At 35.8% G+C, this 21772-nt stretch overlaps 1 protein-coding gene across 1 annotated transcript; it reads right to left on the minus strand.

The window, feature by feature from the left end:
- Window positions 1–19873: 19873 nt before the first annotated feature.
- LOC128989520 (serine protease SP24D-like) lies at window positions 19874–20857 on the minus strand. Its single transcript, XM_054411418.1, has one exon. It carries the CDS (start codon window positions 20792–20794, stop codon window positions 19874–19876), a length of 921 nt encoding a protein of 306 aa, XP_054267393.1. The 5' UTR covers window positions 20795–20857.
- Between the last annotated feature and the right edge of the window lie 915 nt (window positions 20858–21772).

A 21772-nucleotide genomic window follows, 5' to 3' on the forward strand; every position in this document is an offset into this window, starting at 1 on the left:
TTGGTGATTTTCTTAAAATACCGCAGTAATAAGTTTTTTTGTACTTTACTGTTAGTTTATTTTTTGTTTACAACAATAAGCCAAACCAACATTTAATTTGTTTTTTTTCTTTTCAAGTACAAAGCCAACGATGTTTTACTACAGTATCAGTATCAAGAAGTACACTGAAATATCTTTGCATTTCTACTAGGTGGTGACTTCAAACAAGTTGGATAGAAAAATAGGTTGGCTAGTCGTCTTAAAATTACATTATGCAGATGCACTCTTATTAAATTGATAACCCCAATTGTAATAACAGTGCTTGTACTAGTTTTGTACTTTATAATAATAAGAAAATCTACGCTATCTAAAAAATCTATCTTGCTTCTAATATTTCATTCTCTTCCGACACGTTTCAGATTCAAGTTAAAGTAGCCTGTTAATGTTAATAATCGCCTTATGATGATCCTGTAGTTTCGCGCCTCAAATCGTGTAAATCATTGCGTGTTTTTACAAGAAAAATACATTATTTATAAACAGAGACGTGTATTTTTCACTCTAATAAAATAAAATACATATTTAGTATTTCAAATACGAGGTAGGTATTAGTTTCCTTATATTCTTCTTGGCTTTGCCACCTCCCTTTGGAAATCGCAAAATAGAAATATTGCATTACCTTTTCACTCACAGCTTGTAAATTATTGTTCAACTCTTACATTATTCCCCAATAAAGCAGAATGAAAAATTTTACATTTTCTGTGAATTAATCATATACCCCATCCACTTCTTGGACCACAACAATCTTTCACAACCAAACACTGGAGAAATCAAAGCTGTGTAAAACGATAAAAATCACAGGCAAATCAAACGGCGGTGAGATGAAAGGTAGTGGGTTCCGTGAAGGTGATGTACTTGGGTAGGTGACCTCTGTCAATGGGGCTTGTTGGGTTATCAGCGCGTGGCTCGTTATCAGTCCAAACACACAGACACGCGCCCAACGCCTAACCCTTGCCGCGCAGTGCGGCTACAGCGCTACGGCAGGGTGCGCGCTCATGATATTGTAAGTAAACAATCCTCCAGCTGGACCGTTATCAGTTGTATCTGTAAACACTCTGTGATAACTGTGATGGACTGTTGACGGTCTGTCACTTGCAGTTCACACCTTAATTGTACGATTACATTACTGTGTTTTGAACTGTATGTAGAATTGTTTTTGTTAGTGTTAAGAACTTGACCTGCAAACTTTAATGTTGGTATTATAATAATTGCGTTCTTAGATTTGTACGCACTTTCCTAAGAGATAGAGAGACAGTCAATTGATCGATGAGACGTACTTTTAGGCTATAGAATATCACGTTGGGAAAGTTCACAGTAGTAAGTAAACGTTCGCAGTAAACGTTATAAGTATTGTGTTTAGAAATACTTTATCAATGAATAATACTTGCTATTTTTTATGTCACATTAAGAAGTTTCAGGATTGATCCTCTTAACTTTGCGGTAAAATATTGTATATAATGTATGCTATCTTGTTTGTACTTCCATCTCAACATAAATAACCCAAGCCTGATACTTTTAAACGCAGGATATTTTTAATCCAATAGTTATGGATTGTGTATCTAAAACTCATTTACTAAACAGCATAACTCATTTAGGTACTAAACCGAACTCATTTACTAAACAGTGAACTCATTACTATACTGCAAACTGATTTACTAAACAGCAAACTAATTTACTAAACAGCAAACTAATTTACTAAACAGCAAACTCATTTACTAACCTCTTGCTCTACCTTCTATGTATCTGGTAAAAAATACGTACGTAAAGGGTGTCCCAGTAAGAACGCCGGATTTGAGGAGCGTCTTATCCTTATCTGTATTTCAATAGGAATTCCCAAATTATCAGCGACGTTATCAGTATTAGGTCCCATTTGTAGTCATGAATCGCTACACGACGGAACAACGTGTGGTCATAGTTAAAGTGCACTACAATCACGGAAGCTGCGCACTATTTACGGCCGGGACAATGCACCAAATGATCCATATGTCCGAAGATTGATTTATAAGTTCGAATAAATTGACTCAGTTCTATTTTGGGGATATTTAAAGTCGCTTGTTTTCGCCAATAACCCTCAAACAATCCAAGACTTGAAGGAGGAAATGATTCGTGACATTAATGGAATTCAACAGGAAGTGTGTGAAAAAGTGATGGAAAACTTTATCAAGAGATGTCGAGCTTGTCAGTATTCAGCAGGTGGGCACTTACAAGACATAATACTCAATTACTAATCGGAGATACTATGCTTTAAGATTCATGTTCAATATTGTAAATTTAGTAAGAAAATATATGGTTTGTTAACATTTAAAATCCGGCGTTCTTATTGGGACACCCTTTAGAATTCTTTCGCGTCTTTGGCTTCAAGATTGTGACAATTTTACCCCGCATCTGGCCTTATTGATTCATCCACCCAATTTCGACGTTTTCCACTAAGACTGGACTAAAATGTCTGTTTTGACAAAGTTAATTGTTTTAATTGAATCTCAAATTACTGGCGAGATACTGAGTACAACTTCAATTATTTTTAATTTCAGCAACCCCATAAACAATCACTGTTGTCAATGGCATTACTGTACTAACATCCACACTTACTTACCACGCTCCTTAACAGACAATAATCTGTGTCTGATATTTGTTAAAATCTTCCCCAGACTATGACTATTGCTTTCATCTTGTTCTTCCTACCATTATAATGGTTTCTAATTACCATGTCTTTCCCCTCGTTTATCGTCCCCTATGGATTGTTTCTGGTAACCATTTCTTTCACCTCGTTCTTGGTATATTTTAATGATTTCTGTTAACCATTTCTTTCACCTTGTACTTCGCCTCCTTTAAATGATTTCTGATAACCATTTCTTTCACCTCGTTCGTCGTACCCTGTGGATGCACACACAGCCAGGAGGGACAGTTATAGTCTCCAGTCTCCGTTGTAATCGTCTGTTTGTTATGCAAGATGACAGATATGCGCCACCGACTTCATATTGGACCACCAGCTAAGATAATTGACCTAAATCGGATTATTCAATTAGTTTATATCATTAGGAGACAATTAAAATAATGCAGCAAGGATGCCGTATTGGAATTTTAACTTTGTCAGTTGTGTTCATCTCCATATTGCAATGAGTTGACCAATTATGTTTATTTAATTTTTAAACTGAATTGGCTTCTTTAGAAACAGAATACATACATTTATCATCAGATTTTTTTATATTTTCCCCATGACTCCATATAAATGAATTATTAATAATAGAAGCAGCAGCAACTACATAGCCTCAAAGCCTATTTGATCTTATATTCCACTTGAAAGTTGCACAGACATTACTGGTCACCGATTTACAGATTGTTCCAAAAACAATTTTTTGTTTAGTTTTTTTTTTTTTTGTTTTCAAATAACATATTTGAGTTTCCAAAGTTGTTATTACTATCATTCTTCAGCGGGTTATGTACAACTACGCAAGCTATTTTGCGCATTGTGTTACATTATATTGAAATAGTCCAAAAACATAATCAAACAAGCCTTAATATTGAACTTAAATAAAAACCTACGGTTAATTACAAATGCGTCTAATGGCCATTCTAAGGAGGCTAATAGTTGTTAGTTAATATAGAGTTCGTAAGAGACATAATTTACTTCAGTAAATGCCTTGCAAAAAACTAATCAAATGCCAATATGTCCAAGTGAAATGTTGCCAGTCTGAGAATGGAATATCCGACCCAATGTAACCGTGAACTGAGCAACTCGCGACGTTAATTTATTAAAACATTAGTTTTCCAATCGCCTCTATCACACATCAACAGTTAATAATTACAACTCTATCCAAACAAACTAACCCGCTCGGGCCGTAATCGGATATTACAACATCAGATACTGATCGAGACTAATTTTCGACCGATTAGTTTTTTGCCCGATTTTGCTGAAAATTACAAAATCGCGAGTCGAACCAGTACTAAATAAACGGGAAGGATTATAATACTTATGAGAAGCTGTCTTAAGCGAAATCTGAATACAGATGGTTCTTAAGTAGGGTATAAATTAGACCATACGAGCAATAAGTAAGAGTCAACAAACCAAATGGGATTCTTTGTAGGTTGTGGTGTTGTAGGTGTCCGGGGGCAGTTGCGGCACTGGGGGCGGGAATTTACATATTGATGCCTCCAGCAATAATAACACCGATGGCGGGTTGTAGATATAATGTAAGTGATCTGGATGCACACACGTTAAGCCGCATTTTTGTTGGTTTTGCATATATTCGTTGTCGCGGACCGGTCGTCGGCGCCGCTAAGACACTTGCTGCTTACCGTGAGAAAATGCGCCAGATTTGCTATCGGAACATTTACGTTATAAATTACTTTGTACTATCATTGAGTATAGGTTTATACTCAATGGTACTATGAATCACTAATTGTTATGTAGAGTGGAGGGAGACTCTGTTAAGTTTCCAAACACTATTGACTTTGGCTTTGCTTAGGTACAGTCGTATCTGTTATACAATCTACATTTAATTCAATAAAAGGTTTTTGAACAAATAGAATCGTGTCTCCATAGGTACCTGAGTAGTTAAATTTACCATTGAGTACTTTTCATAGATTAGATAACACGTAATGTGCTGATTAAGACATGTTTATTGAATAATTGTGCTCTAAGGGAGATTGTTAATGGAGATCCTTCTCATCCTCCCTAAAATAAAGGTTTTTATGCTTGTTAGACATACAGATTGAAAAGAGCTCTTATCCTAGACATTTAATCACGGAATTATCACATAGGTAGTTAAAAGAAATTTTTAAATTGGCAGCATTTGAACATAAAGCCTCTGATAGAAATTTTTGCTATTGCCACTAAGCCACGCTCCACTGAAATAACAAATCCAATTCAACCAAAATACTCTCTTTTGCCAGACAATGCTTTTATGTATTGCTAATTCGAACATAATTTTAAGCAAAATGTAAAAAGAAAAGGGTATTTACAATATCACACCTCTTATTTTATGCGCTATTCGACGTCCTATACAGAATAGAGGAGGAGGAAAAGATGGACTACAATTCCGTTCTACTTTTAAGAAATCTAGCGTGTTTTTAAATTATATTCTTGACAACCCTCTAACGGGTGTACATCTTACACGGGGAAAGTCTAGTAAGTACCCACAGCTAGCCGAGCCATACGGGTAGTATAGGAATGTTGAGATTCTGGTGTCTAGGTGTCTTCCACTTTCCAAATCAACAAGTGCTAGTGTTAGAATTGTGTTTCGGGTTCAAATAGTGGTTCATATAAGAATAGAATAAGATGGTATTTATTTTGTTGCAAGTATCATTACAAAAGTAAAACCATGAACATAAATACTACCCATTTTCTTTTTGAAATTAAATATATTCCTGGTACATAACTAACATAACTTAAAATTCATTGGAGGCTATTTAAAATCTATAAACTAAAGAAAAAAATACGATTTAATTTTGAAACCCTCATCAAAGAAATGATCATCGGCACTGCCTGTGAGGAGGTTCATGCATGTTGATCGAATGCGCAGGATAGTTTCTATCGCTTAGCATCTCTGTCCCACTTATAGTAACATCATACATAGATCATACATAACTTCTAAGATTCGTATACATCGATTTGAAAATAAAAAACAAACATAACTAAAATAAATACCTAAATAAACTCTAAACATAGAATTTATCAAAACTCGATATTATCAAATGTCAAAATCCAAGAAGTCGTGTTCTTTGAAAATCCACCTTGAGTTTTACACTCTACAGTATTTTCGGGTTATTTATAAAAGAGCTTTGGAACCACATAAGTGAAAATATTAAGGACAAATGTTTAAATTTACCATAGGCACAAGTGCACGCTCAGGTTTTCTTAATGTTTATATAAGAATAAAATTATTCAGCTTCCTGAAATTCCAACATAGTTCGTAAAAGACTTTCAAAACTTTTTACTAACCTATTGTATTTTGGAGAAAGAATTTTCACTTCTATGAAATGTGTTATCAATTCCAATGAACAAAGTAACCAATATTTTATTTTACATTTTGTGATAATGGATCGCTTGATAATTTAGTTTCTGTTCTGTCACAACATCAAAAACATTATTCCGAAGAATAGATTTTTGGCAGTTCAAAACAAAGAGGAGGCATTTTAAACATGATTTACTTCTATAATTTAAACCAGAAAAGGTATTCTATAAACGTTTGACTATAGTAATTTCAAATATGTATAAGAAATCTGACAATCTGTTCTAGAAGGGTTCCTCAATTTTAAGTTTTATCTTTAAGTGTTGCCAACTTATTTTTAAGCGTACACGAATTACTTGCATAGTAAAAGCACGCTGTTTTGTGTTTAGTTGGAAGGTGTGGTGTGTTGTTGGTGTGCCAAAGTTAAAACTGTGCTCCAAAGTAAGGCTTTCTGTACTACAATCTGTGCAAGAAAGCCCACTTTGTCGGGTGACTGTAGGAAAATTGGTTTATATTGTGAAGTCCCCTTATTTTATACATCACGCGTTTGGACAAGAAATCCCGAGGCATTTATAATTTACTAATCTTTTAATCAATTAATCTAAATGCCTATATAAACTGTGGTGTTGATCAAAGTATTAGTAAAATATTATTTAACGTAAATAAACATGAATTTCCATCGATAAGGGGTTTAAATGGGTAAGACATAATTTCACATGTACGCAGAACTATTCGTTTATGGTCGGTATACCGGCTGATTACTTAGTAGGCCTATGCTATGTCCATAAAGGTAACATGTTAACTTGGAGTACTGGAGCTTCTACTTTGATGAGTCAATTTGACCACTCTTTTGTTGATGTATTGTAAGCTTAGTTTAAGATTGGCATTGTGTCTAGAAGCGTATTGTACTTGAAAAGATGGACGCAGTATGTTCTTAAGCTTTACATTTGTTAGCATTGAGATGGAAATAAGATTGATTAAAATAGCATTACCTTAAGCACGGTTCTAGAATATGTTTCATCGTGAATATGGGTAAATCGTTTACTGTATCTATCATTGCATTAAACTGTTACACCCGAGAATCATACTTAAATTTGGTCAATAGTTAAACTAGTGTAGTGAACGTTTATAGCATTTTAATTATACCATGAACACTTTTAAAAATTGGAACAGTTAATTTTACGTAATCGTCCGTTAATGTCAAGTTCGGAAACAAACTCGTTTTCTTCCAGGTAGCTGCAACTGAAGTGGAATTTATTTTTCAACATTATTTTACCGTTACGTAATAAGTCAATACACCCCCATAGCCCTCAATTACCATAATAACAACCTTATAAATCACCTATTAGCGTTAAACACGAATTTCGTCAACGAAATGCCCCAGTAATCTGTTGGCTTGAATAAGCCATAAATATACGTCAGTGTCGGATGTCGGATGACTCGTGCTGGACAACACACCTCATCTTGTATAAATCAGCTGTGACTCTGGGGTCTGGACCGATCAAACATGAAAAATGGCGACACTTGACCATCAAAATACCACACGAGGCCCAGGACCTAAGACTTGGATTATAGTTTGCTTTTAAATACGCAGCAAATGGTGCTGGTATTAAATGTAGTCATTTTATTCTTATGGTGAACTTATACTATGTGTTTGGTTTTATAATGGACATGGACGTAATTGTATTGATGCCAATCTCTGATTTCTGTTGAATTCTCTAACATTTTAAGCAATCCAAGCATAAAAGAAAACACTCCATGTAAACGTTATCGCCTTTCATGTAAAATTAATCATAGAATAGAAAAATTATGAAAGGAAATTTTGACAGAAGCTCTCTCTCTGTTAGTTACCCATTCAACTAATTTCTAATTTTTTTTTAATCTTGGTCGCAAAATTCTAAATATATATTGAATATCTATATATGGTTAATCAAAAGGTTAATTGTAGTTTAGACAAGCAGTGAATACTAATATTCTTCTAGTATTGTATAACCTACACCTATTTATTGAATTCAAATTCAATTTCGTTGTTAGTAAATAGCACAAAACAAACACCTTAATTCAATTGCATTATAATTACAACGTCAACGATACACAAATATACATGGGCGCACTTGGGCGCCCAAGCAAAGCAGAAAATAAAATTGTACCGGAGGAAAGTAAACAATCAATAATTAACACGTAACAAACAAAGTGAAATTGAAATCACACATAGTAAAGTCAACAAATTTATTGAAGCTTGTAAAAAATGTATAAAATACTCGAACTAGTATTAAGAAATAGGCTATGAGACCTTTCATTAAATATGTTACTAAATTTTTCTGTTACCTAACTCAAACTACGAGAGAAACTCGTACCAGAAAAAAAAGAAACTGTTTGTTCTACGATGTCTTAAGGAATCTGAGTATTTGATAAATCAGTAGTTACATTGTGATTAATTAATCTAAACGTACTCAACGTGTACTTAGGGTACAATACTGTTCGAGAAAAGCAAACGTTTTTATTCCCCAGTAATTAGGGTATGGTAAGGTTTTGAAATTAAAGTCACCAACTATAGCCATAAAAGTTTAATCATAATATTGATATGGAAAAACCGAAATAAGGTGCAAACTTGACGGAAAATGGTTCATTTTCACACTAAAATATAACTGTTTCGAATATATTATTATACAGTGTTTGACAGAAGATTGATTAATTGAACGCTATCACAAAACATTCACCACACTTTCTGATCATAAACTTTCAAATCACATGTGTTGTTAAATCAGCTGATTTGACGTGGACCTAGTTTTAATTAACTTGAACACGCCAAATCAGTTCTACCTAACAGTAATGTAGTTAATGGGTTCATTAAAGGTGGCCAAGCCCGATGTTCTCAGTGAGTGATAGTTTCTGACCATCTACTGACCAGACCGCGGCCATCTACATGAGTCTAGTCCATCTACTGACCAGACCGCGGCCATCTACATGAGTCTAGTCCATCTACTGACCAGACCGCGGCCATCTACATGAGTCTAGTCCATCTACTGACCAGACCGCGGCCATCTACATGAGTCTAGTCCATCTACTGACCAGACCGCGGCCATCTACATGAGTCTAGTCCATCTACTGACCAGACCGCGGCCATCTACATGAGTCTAGTCCATCTACTGACCAGACCGCGGCCATCTACATGAGTCTAGTCCATCTACTGACCAGACCGCGGCCATCTACATGAGTCTAGTCCACCCTAAATGAGGCCAACAGGAATTAACTAATGTGTGAGATTAGGTATAGGTTCAGTTTGTTGGATAAATAGTTGTATAGGTTATAATCTCAAATTTCGAATGATTTGCGAAACCATTAGAATATACAAAATGTATAGCTTTGTAAGAATGTGTATAGTTGATTATTCTATTCGATTTTGTAATATAAATATGTATATAGCTGATAAAACTAAATTAGTCATTGTAAATTAGATATTTAGTGATACCACATATATGTTCAAATAACAAACATAATTTTGTATCATCGATTTCGATATATTTTGTCGGATTTGCATTGTACAATTTTGGTGAATATATTTTTGCAATAAAAACCATACTCATTGCATAGTATCGAACATTAACCTAATTCATATGATTGTATTACCTTTTTGGATGATTATGTAGTCCATTGCTGTAACAACTAGCTAATAAAACAGGTTTTCTACAGTATAATTTTACTGTGGACCTCCAATTAATGTACATATAGATCCAATTCAAATATTACACTCATGAAAAGTTTTAAGTAAGTTTTAAAAGCGTAGATTGCAGTCCTCTCTGTCTGGAAAATGAATTAAAAACGCCACTCTGACCCTTCACTTGAACCCAGATTCGTCAATTGCTGATCAGTTGAAGTAGAACATGTTAGAACGTAAACCATTGACTTTGTGTACTGTAATTGACATCCCGTCTATATGGAGCAACTGCAGTCAAATTTTAATCGAACATATATTAACCTGCAATTGTCAAAATTTAATTTATCTCATGGTTTTCAATATTTTGTAAATTTATGCTAAATAAAGGATGCTTTAGATTACCGTGCTAAGATGTAAAACTATTTACATAGCAAAATTGGTAATTAATCGACAACAACACACTCTGTGATGGCTAGTTTAAACTTCGTAAAATGCCATGCTAAAACTAGCTAAAACATAACATGGGAGTGGGATATCTGCTCTCCGAAGTCAATGCGTAAACTTATCTAATGTGACATAAGGATACATAATAGTTTTAACTGCCACTGATTTCAAATACGGATGGGGTGGGCAAACCAAATGTGGGGGGGGGGGATTTTCAGGGGGGATATCTCGGCTCAGGAAGTCGTGTAATGTAAGTACTCCAGAGAGTAAACAGTAAACATTGAGAGTGTGTCGCGCCGCAATGGCTGAACGCACGCGTCAAACAGTGATATGATATAGGCGCCTTAAAATAAGAAAATAAATAGCAAAACCTAGAAATAATTAGAACACGGATGAAACCATTGTTGTTCGATAGTGAAAAGTATTGTGAATAACATATCAAAAGTCTCCAAAAATATCTTTGGTGGAACACCACCATTTTTCCAAAATGGCGGCCAAATCCAGTAGTTTTTTGCTTTTTATTAAAATTCTGACTTTCCAGTCAATATTGGTGAAAAGTCGTCAATACATTTAATGTTCCTCCTGAAATTACCTTTAAAATGATACCAAATACATGTACCTACAACAAAAAATAAACCCCGTAGAAATAATAAAATATTTCAAATAAAAATATTTTTTATAAATTAATGTAATAGTCCAAGCAAACTAAAAATAACGTACACAGGGATTGTATAAAAATTTGCAAGTAAACATGTTATGGTTTTATTTTTATTGTTGTGGTGTGCAGAGTGACATACCAAAAGTTTCAAATAATCAGTCCACGGGAAACCCCTAAATTAAGGAAAAAATGGCGGCTTTTCCCAATATTGGACAAATTTTGCAACAAAAGATACCACATGTTTTTTTGCACATTTTTCGAGATATTGACTTGGAACCACGACCGATATTTATTGGATGGTCCGTACTCGATTTCAATAGGGGACGCTTTTTGGGCCGCCATCTTGGATCAGCCATATTTTGTATCTGCCATATTGGATATAAATATTTTTTAATGTAATTATAGTGTTGTGACACATCATTATGAACTAGTTTTCCACGCTGATTTCAGTGCTGAAATCAGTTTTTTAAATAGCGTTTTACGATTTTAAGATACCTATATAAAAACGAAAACTCTCCCCCATACATTTCTTATGGACGTTTCGTACTTTGACAATTTAAAAACACATTGAAAACTACCACAGTCTAAGGTTGTACTATCAGGTTCAAGTATGGCGTGGAAATAGTTCACCAGCAGATCCAACAGATTGGGAGTGGTGTTTGACTGATGGTACATATGACTAACTTACTTATAAATAACTGTAACTGTGTAACTTGGAAATTATATTTAGATAAATATAGGATATGGCCTTTAAAAAATTTCAACAAAACGTTTTATGGTTTTATTTTGTAGTGTTGTGCAGAGTGAAAACGGGAAAAACTCGTCATAGCTATTCGTTCAAGTATTGACTTTTATTTTAGCCATGGATTCCTTATTGGGAGTTATTTAGAATTGGAGATAAATGTCTTTAACTAAAGACAAATTTCAAAATAACAATAATTCATTCAATAGTTCATTGAAGGTAGGCCTACATGATTCGTTTTAAATTTGTCATGTGTCATTTAATAATCAATAAAATTAAATCCAAACATTTACTGAGTACTTTGATACCAGAATGAACTTGTTAACATATTAACAACCCGAGACATCTTTTAACAAAAACTGATAAAAAAGTTTAATTTAATTTTGTGTTGGGGCTTGTACCTCGTCTATAACTAGTCTGTTTTAACTATAAATAAAACAAAATGAAAGCTAACTAAAATGAAAGATCTTTTATCACTGAATATTTTAAGGCTAGAACGAACTGCAAGCAATAATAATACCTGGAGAAAAATAAACCAAACACATTTTCAAAGTAACTTACGATACGTCCATAACTGATGTATAGGGGAGAGTTTTCGTTTTAATATATCTTAAGCAACGAAAAAACTTATTTAAAAACGGATTTCAGCATTGAAATCAGCGTGGAAATCTAGTTCATAATGATGTGTCACAACACTATAATTACATTAAAAAATATTTATATCCAATATGGCAGATCCAATATGGCTGATCCAAGATGGCGGCCCAAAAGCGTCCCCTATTTAAATTAAGTACGAACCATCCAATAAATATCGGTCGTGGTTCCAAGTCAATATCTCGAAAAATGTGCAAAAAAACATGTGGTATCTTTTGTTGCAAAATTTGTCCAATATTGGGAAAAGCCGCCATTTTTTCCTTAATTTAGGGGTTTCCCGTGGACTGATTATTTGAAACTTTTGGTATGTCACTCTGCACACCACAACAATAAAAATAAAACCATAACATGTATACTTGCAAATTTTTATACAATCCCTGTGTACGTTATTTTTAGTTTGCTTGGACTATTACATTAATTTATAAAAAATATTTTTATTTGAAATATTTTATTATTTCTACGGGGTTTATTTTTTGTTGTAGGTACATGTATTTGGTATCATTTTAAAGGTAATTTCAGGAGGAACATTAAATGTATTGACGACTTTTCACCAATACTGACTGGAAAGTCAGAATTTCAATAAAAAGCAAAAAACTACTGGATTTGGCCGCCATTTTGGAAAAATGGTGGTGTTCCACCAAAGATATTTTTGGAGACTTTTGATATGTTATTCACAATACTTTTCACTATCAAACAACAATGGTTTCATCTGTGTTCTAATTATTTCTAGGTCAAACCACATATTCAGGGGCCTAATAACAGATAACATGTGGGAGTGATTCCCCCCTCCCCCACAGTAACGGTCGTATGAATCAATCACGTGATCACAATGTGGGGTGTGCTGATTGTCAACGGTTACTCGTTGAACACGTGCACCACTGTACAATTGTAGCAAAACAGCCAACACAATGTAACTGCTGGACACTAGGTATTCTGAATCATACTGATTGACATAAATGTGCGGTGAATTTCCTTTGCTATGGAAAATTAGTTTTCTAGTGTTCATTTCAAAGCGTAACATGTATGGTCATGACAAATGAAAAAGCTTCACAGGGTTTTCTGGAAGGAATATGCTTTCGATTGTTCCCTTATAAGTTGATGATCTGCTTTCAACCACTTTCTAGGGCATTACAATAGCCTACTTATTGCAGCTAGGGTTAGTTCATCTACATTTTATCCGTATTCCCGGTATAGGCATGTTTTGAGCATAAATTGTCTTATTAGAATACTGAAGTTGGCAATACCGTTGTTAACCCATTGTCACAAAAAATCTTCAAAGACAAAACAAAACCTCAATATAGTAAAATGTTTATCAGCACGTGAGTCATAATTTATTGGCTGGCTCGTAACAAAATCTGTAAACAAAATATAGTGCGCGATTCCTGATCAAAGTGTATTTTTAAAACTCCATAAATTAACGCATTTTTTTATCTCGTGATAAAAAATTCAAATTTCCTCACAACTTGCAAAAATAACTATTAAGCCAATGCGAACAAGACAGATCGCAGTACCTATCCTTGTAATACTCCATGTTCAAACTTTTACTGATTTAATTATCATTACATGTATTCCCAAATCGTCAAAAATCGTCAAAAACTTACTTCATCAAACTTAAAATACTGTGTGATATTTCGTAATCTATTTATTTTTTTAAATCTAAACCCAATACGGCTGTACAATTAATTTATTTTAGTGTAAAATTCTGGTGATTTTAACTTTCTTGATGTCAGGCAAAATTGTGTGTATAGCAAGAGTAATGTTTATGTCAGGAAAAGTCAGCTGAACACTGTGTTTTTGAAGAGTTTCGAATACCTCAGCTGTATGGAAATTGGCAATTTTTGAATACAGAGTGATGAAAAGAACATTTTCAAACAATTTGAAAGGTTTGTGACGACTTTATTTCTTTACCTACCCTTGAATGGTCTCTCACAGTAAATTTAAATATAACAGTTACCCACAAATAAATTTATTCCCGACCCATTTAGTCTCACACAGTTGTAAACAAGAATCGTGCCAAATATAGGTCAGATAGTAGTCAACTAAACCAGCTGCCGAACAGGTGAACGCTAATGTCAAAATTTTTCAGGGCCACCCGCTTTTTGTGACCTAACGGGTTCAGTTGGTTTTGGCAGTTTTGGTAGTCTATTTACAAACACTTTCCCTTTCAATTAGAACAATTGATTATTTAATTTGGTCAATAAATTAACTCGTCACTTTAAATGTTTTACAGTTATTCGATGCATAATGTTAGATATCGTTTGACAAAAAAGTTCAATACTTATTGAAATTTCTGGAAGGGGTCTGATGAAAATGATAAATTCAAATAGTTAATACCATTACACTCTTAAAGAGTGCCCAAAATTACATGAGTTTTTAATTATTTAAATTTTTCCAGTGAAATTTCTAAGGATTGCCGTTACCCGCGTAGATTTTCTAAACGTGTTTTTTATTCCATACCACCAAATGATGGACACCTTTATTGCAAGTGTTTACGTACGTTAGGCTCCACCCCTTAATAGTTTCTACGGCTGCTTTAGCTTATAATAGATCAAACCACCATCTTTTCAATAACAGCCCAATCCAGACATATAATTTTGAATTTGGCTTAATAGGCAAAGAATAGATGTTCCAGTCCATGGGCTTACGCGAATGATAAAATAATCTTTTAAACCCAGCAATGGCGATGGTGGTGATGGCTGACTGTGAGGTGTGGCAAAGTCAACATACAGAGAATTACCGGCTACAAACAGCTGCTGATCGCTTTACAACATGCAGATGCTGTCGCGCGTGCGCCACGTGCCTACATGCGTACTGCCTCCAATAATACATCAGGGAATGCGCAGTGCTCAATGCAATACAATCGCACATGAGTACTACACCTCCCACAGTAGATGCATATGCGTACTGCCTCCAATAATACATCAGGGAATGCGCAGTGCTCAATGCAATACAATCGCACATGAGTACTACACCTCCCACAGTAGATGCATATGCGTGTACTGCCTTCCACATTACGTCCGTACTGCCTTTCACGAAATATGCATGCTACCTCCCACAATACATGAGGTCATGCGTATTCCCTCCCAATGTGCATGCGCACTGCGTTTCACGAAAATGAATGAGTACATGTGTAAAATCTCCTACAGTGAATTGAATACCATTTACTGATAGCCCCCAATACAGTACTTGCTCACTGCTTTCCATAATAAGCATACCGGAGAGCTCTATCACCCGATTTCTTTTAACGCAATGACTATTGAAATTTTCAAATATATCTACCAGCTAATTTAAACATGTACATGCAATTTTATATGTATGTACAGTGTTTTGCAATGGTTCAAGGCCATAGAATGACATAGTACTATGGTTCCTCAAATTAACCTTTAAAACCATTACAAACCCACCGTTTATTATATAACTCTAATTCCTGTATAACTCACTTGTTAGTTATTCTGTTGTGCTTGGTTCAACTTATTCAACTGTGTACCAGTGCGAAATCGGGAATAGACCAACATGGAAACAAATAAAATTTAAATAAAGGAACATAATGGGTTTTCCTTTTTGTTTTCATAACATGATAATTACTTCTAAACAAACGATCCATTCGGAACGCAAGACGTACACAAGGCTTAGGTAGGGTAATTTAAGTATATGATAACAGGCCGATGTATACACCAGGTCCCCGGATCCAAGATCTGGCAATATGTTAAATTTCAGCTCAGTCAAGTCAGTAGTTTTTCATTCACTATGAAAAAAATGAACAGATACACAGACAGAAACTTCCTCTATTCTTTAATAGTATAATTAAGTAATTAACTGCCCGAAGTTCCCATCAGTCAACTTTACAATGCGGACGATTCCTAGAAACCCTCCATAGACATTTTTCTCAATTAATCAACAGTTTGTACACTTTATAGAGCCACCTAGATTTTTTCCCGAGCCGCCGTTTCAAGATCCATATATGGACCAATTGTTTGTTAACTACCGTGAACTGTAGATGTGAAAAAGCCAATTACGATGACAATGGCACACGAGGATCGGTATGGTGGATACTGGACACCCACCTTCCCGCTGAAGAAGTGTAAACAATGGACATCAAAAATGGGCAGACGTTGTTGAAAGGCTGGACACGCGCCGTCATTCATGTGACGTGCAGAGACGAGCGTTCATTCATCATCTCAAGCTACTGCAGCTCAGCTTCTTTCATCAACACCCGCTGGAATTGTCAATGGCTTAGCCGACCGCAGACCATTCCACAAGACATCTCATCTGAGAAACCTTCATCGCTTTGTCAAGTCACTAGATTTGTCAAGTTGAATCAACATCATAAGGAATCTTCAATTAGCTTCTGCAACGACCGCAAGCCACTTGGTTGGTGCTTTGCCTACAAGGTCTTCCGAGGGAGTTTCATTTTTGGAACCACAAAATCTTCCAAGTTGAAATAATCTCTTACATATACACCCTGTAGAATGATCAATGGCTTAGCTTGTGAGAGTTGGTCGGTAATCATATACAAGATTTTGATAATTCTTTTGTGGAGTTATTTAAATGTCTTCGATCAATAACCAACACTAGGGTAAAACAAGCAATAGTTTATTTTGATACTGATGCAGGTGAGGAGTATTAGTAAATGTGTTAGTTGTCTTTGATTGATGTGGCCCGAGGAAACAGCTGGAGTTTAACAATGAATATAATGAGGGAAACGTTAGTTCGGAGCTATTATTCAGTAAGAAATTATATTGTGTTCAACTGAAATTAAGAGCGATTTTTCTTTTCTTTTACGTTTTGAGAATAAAGCAACAGTACCTGGAGACCGAGCTTTGCTCGGGGAAAATCATTAGTTTACTCTGAAAGCAGTCTTAGTATTGCAGATACATGAATCCATTCCCCACACTCCGCACTGCTAGCCTTTACTAATTCTTTCACCATTTCCTGTGTCGTGGACATATTTCCATCCCTTCTCATAGCATTTCAGTTCAGTAATGCAGATGCTTTTTGTTCTAAAAATAAACGATATGTTATATACATCCCCTAATTATACCGAATTGCACTCATCTCTCCCACTCCAGTTTCGATTGCAGATTAAATCGTAAACGTCCGAGTTGTTCACATTCCTCCGAAATCCCAATTACATGTTAGAAATGCAGTTTCTTCAGTACGTTGTAAACCCTGCGCTAATCAGGCAGTAAACAGCGGCCGATGTTCGGCTGTGTAATTGGAGTTTTTTTTCCCGCCGAAAGCCTCAGCTCTGTACTCCTGGGCGGTAAAAAGCCGGACTTATTAAATCGGCAATAATTATTGTTGATACGTTGCTAACGAGAGGCCCGGGGTTCGAGCCTTGTTACGGGTGTCAGAGCCTGGCGAGTGCACTGGACTTAATTCTCTTTAATTGAAGTTTTTACGGCGAAAATTCATTGCGGGAGGTAAATGATCGCCTAACGGTCTAAGCAGCCGTTAAACATTGACACAATCCGGTGATATCGTGGGAACAACGGGCTACATACGGACAACACTGATTTATGGACAGTATGGGGAGGCGTTTAATGATGAAGTAAGTAAAGTATAATTTTTGCGAAACTTGGTCTGTTGCGTTCTAATAAAATACCATTATGTGCTACTCTAAAACTGAAATTTAAAAAATGATCAAACATGTAAATAGGTTTGATGACAAATCACATTTTATTTTACAAAACCCCTACTTCTGACTTTATATTCGAAATTCAAACAATCCGATTGGACTAAGTTCCTCGAGGAACGTTAAAGTTTATGTTACGACAGACATTGCCGAGTGCTCGGTGTGCCGTATGCCACGCCGCTAGCGTCGGAGTTATGGGCTCGCTGAGCAAAATTGCGCCTGCCTGTTCTGTTTTTGCACTTTTCACAGCTGTTTTTGCGCCCCATAAAGCCAACTGGACAGGATTGATGACCTCTCCGACGATTACTGTCCGCCTCCCAAATATCTTACCGTTGCAACTCTTCTTGCAAGGCCTGCCGAGTCATGATGTGTCACTCAATTCATAATTTCTTCATAAGCGGCGTTTGACTTATGAGGTGTACTTGTTTGTTTCATTCATTTATTTTTGTGATTGTAAATATAAAATGGAGTCTTGTGATTGTAATATTGTTAGTCATGGTCCTTAGACACAGCTGTTAATTAATCATATACAGTCAAAAGACCTGTAGTTATATAGTGTAATCCGAACCACATTTTTGCCTTGTAATTAACGAATTGGTCTAATTATCAGGATAGTACTGCGGATCGTCGTAGTACCAACTAGTGCACGCCTACTACACCAGGGAGTATCGAGTAGCTGGATTACTGGACGACGCCACCGTTCCAGTCTAGCTTTTAGGATTCACTAGACTCTAAATCATTACTATTTGTTTACTAAGTGTGTACCTTTCAAACTAAGTTCATTATGACAGAGGATTTTAAGTCCTCAGTATAACCATTATCTCTGATTCAATACCATAGTACCGGCAGAGTGGTTAAAATGCACGCATTTAAAAACCGAAGTAGCAGTTGTACCTTGAGAAGGGTCAACTCTGGATCAGGATGGTATTTCCATCGGACTTTAAACTATGCTGTCCAACCACGGTCTGACTATACGATATTAACAATACCAGGGTTTGGACTCCGACTGTCTACACATTGACAGAAAAATAAATAAATAAAATAGAGCAAAATATCTCGCTTGACTAAGCTCTTGACTGCCAACATATTATTCAAGATTTGTGAGCCTCGCTGACTCAAGCCGTGGGAAACGAAACGTAACTTTTGAAAGGTCCGACACGTGACGTTTCAGGAACAGTTCGACTCTTTATGATGGCCAAACCAATCGGCGGAAAGGAATGAGAACGGCGTCCGTGTTGGTTATTTCGGCGAGTAGCGGCTGTTGCGTTGTGACTTTGTTTGTTTAGTGCATAAAGCGCAGAACGCACGCAGGTGTTGCAGTCGCAGTCTCGTGGTACGATCATAAACCGTGCACAAAGCCGTGCTAATATCGGAGCGTGCGCAGAAGCGGTGTAGGGGTCGTTGCGACCTGCAATCTGCCACTCGACTTTGCCACGCTGAAAGTTGGCATGATACTGGATACTGGTTTGCCAAAGGAAAAATTAAATGGACTAGTTAACACATTTCCTTCTCTGTCAAACTACGTCATTAATTGAGATATGCCTCGTAACAATTTATTACAATGAAGAAATGTTATTTTAGTACCATAAAGACGAGACCTTTCTCTATGAAATCCTACGTGAAATTGGTTTGCCAAAGAAAATGTAAGGTGCAAAATAACCGATTTCCTCCTATCTTCAATATAGACTTTCAAATGTGGGTGCTATATCCTTGCTTGCCATAACTTAATTTATGACAACATTTTAACTCCATGAGTTGAAAACTCGAATTTGCTCTGTTAAAAGTCTAAGTGAGACTAGTGAGCCAAAGGAAAATGTAAATGGGCAAGTAACTTATTTCCGAAACTTTTATAGAATAAGTTGTTAATCATTCTTTTTTATTCATGAGTTATATAAAGTTAATAAGTCTTATTATCATCAATGTAATCCTTTAAATTTAATAAACTGTATGCTTACACACCAATTTTCTTTGTTCCTTTCTTTTCAGTTTAATCTTAAATGTAAATGTATCTAAGTATGTAAGAATCTTAATAAATGTAGTACGTTTATCTTAATGGGTAAATAATTAAAGTACACACGATCTATTGATTCTTGATTCATTTGTCAGTGTAAGGTTCGCAGAATTCGTCTACCAGGGGGTACTGAGGAACATAATAAGTCAACCACTGACTGTAAAAACACAAATCTGAGAACAAGTTCATTGTTTGTGTGCTTCCGCATTCGTTGGGGTTGTTCTGCAACTGACACTCACTCCTGTCTTTGTAGTACAAGGTTGTCGTAGCAACACCTCTCAGAAAATTGTTGGATATCAAAGGACCGCCTTGGTCACCTGAACAAAGCCCAGGATAGTCTTCACTGTCAACATCACACATCAAGGTGTTAGAAGACAACACATCCATATGGTAACTTAAAGCCCATAACCTACTCAAACATTTACACCTTTTGCTGATCATGAACGTTTGCTTCTTGATGTAACCATCATTAGCGTGGCTTGTATTCGTGAATATTTTTCCAAACCCGTACACCATGCCAGAGAACTTCGAACTAGTGCCTTCTTCAGTTTCAACAGCTTTGATATCTAAAGGAGCGGTTTGAGTCCTCTTTGTCATGTTTAAAGGTGCGTCAAGTTGCACCAGTGCCAGGTCTGCAATGAAATTACTCGAAAAGTGATAACTGCTGTGTACAATCAGTTTTTCACTTTTTCTAATTTGTGCCACTTTGTTCTTGATGTCTTCGGCCGCGTTTGCCAAGCTGTCTGTACCCGCTACGACCACTACGGAGTTGTCATCTTCGGTCAATCTTCCTCTGACGTCATAGAAACAATGAGCTGCCGTCAGCACCCACGACTCGTTCACTATTGTGCCTGTGCAGAAGTGTTTACTGTTGGTAGACAATACGAGAGCTAGGTAAGGTGCCTCTTCTATGCTTATCACGTGCAGACTAGCATGGCGAAGCTTTAAAGAAAATACTCCACGTAGAATCAACATTAGGATTGTTAATGTTTGGATATAAAGCATTCTTTTAGGTTATGTGAAAAGAAAACAAGAATATTAAACATATGTTTAGTGTTCAATTGAGTCTTAATCCAACCGAAAGTCTGAAAATTTAACATATGTGGTTGGAATGATAGGGATTCATTCTGCTATCACATGATTGATGAGTTATTAAAGATCAGTAGTTAATGAACGTGTAATAGCATGGATAAAACCTGATAAAACATACTCTCTTGTGTTGCTTAGTCTATGATAATAGGTTTTGGCACTTTAACTATATAATATCTGTGCCTGGAGTGTTGATTTTTCAATGTCTCAAAATTTTCGTGATTTAATGATTGATTACAAAGGTACGAGCAGTTAAATAAAGAATAATAAATTTATGAATTTAAAAATTTAGAAAATCATAAAAGATCAAAATTTTATGTCAGATCACTAGAGCCTGCATACTGAATTGAACAATTATGTACTTTTAGATTTATTCACTCAGTGCATTTGAAAGCAACACGTTCATAGTTATTTCCATTCGTTGACAACTTTTAAAACATTTTTATTTTCAAGGATCTGAAAATCTTTAATTGGAACAGACTGGTCTCGAGTCAACCCAAACCACTAGTTAGTAGGTTAAAGAACTAAAATAATCAAATCAACCTCGGACAGCGGAATGCGAACTGGCATCAATTATGACAGTTTTTGCCACGAAGATTCAAAAGAGCTAACAATTTGGTGGATCGCGCATAGTAATGATCTACTTGGTGGGATTTAGACATAAACGTGATGTTTGCAAACGGCCAAGACGTGTCAATACATACAAACAGCTGATTAGCTTATCTCTGGTCTGTAATTAGTAGAGCGGTGCCACCTTCGCGCCAATTTGCACCGTTCGTCCTCAGAATTGCCGCCTTCGCATCATCTTCAGAATGTAGATTGTTGGATCGACTATCAAGTTTGCAGCTTGTTCATTAAGTTGTTTAATCAATATTAGGTTACGGATCCGGTTTT

The sequence above is a fragment of the Macrosteles quadrilineatus genome, unplaced genomic scaffold (assembly GCF_028750875.1).
Source record: "Macrosteles quadrilineatus isolate MER2022 unplaced genomic scaffold, UCM_ALF_1.0 Scaffold_3__2_contigs__length_128488019, whole genome shotgun sequence".
NCBI classification, from domain to species: Eukaryota; Metazoa; Arthropoda; class Insecta; order Hemiptera; family Cicadellidae; genus Macrosteles; species Macrosteles quadrilineatus.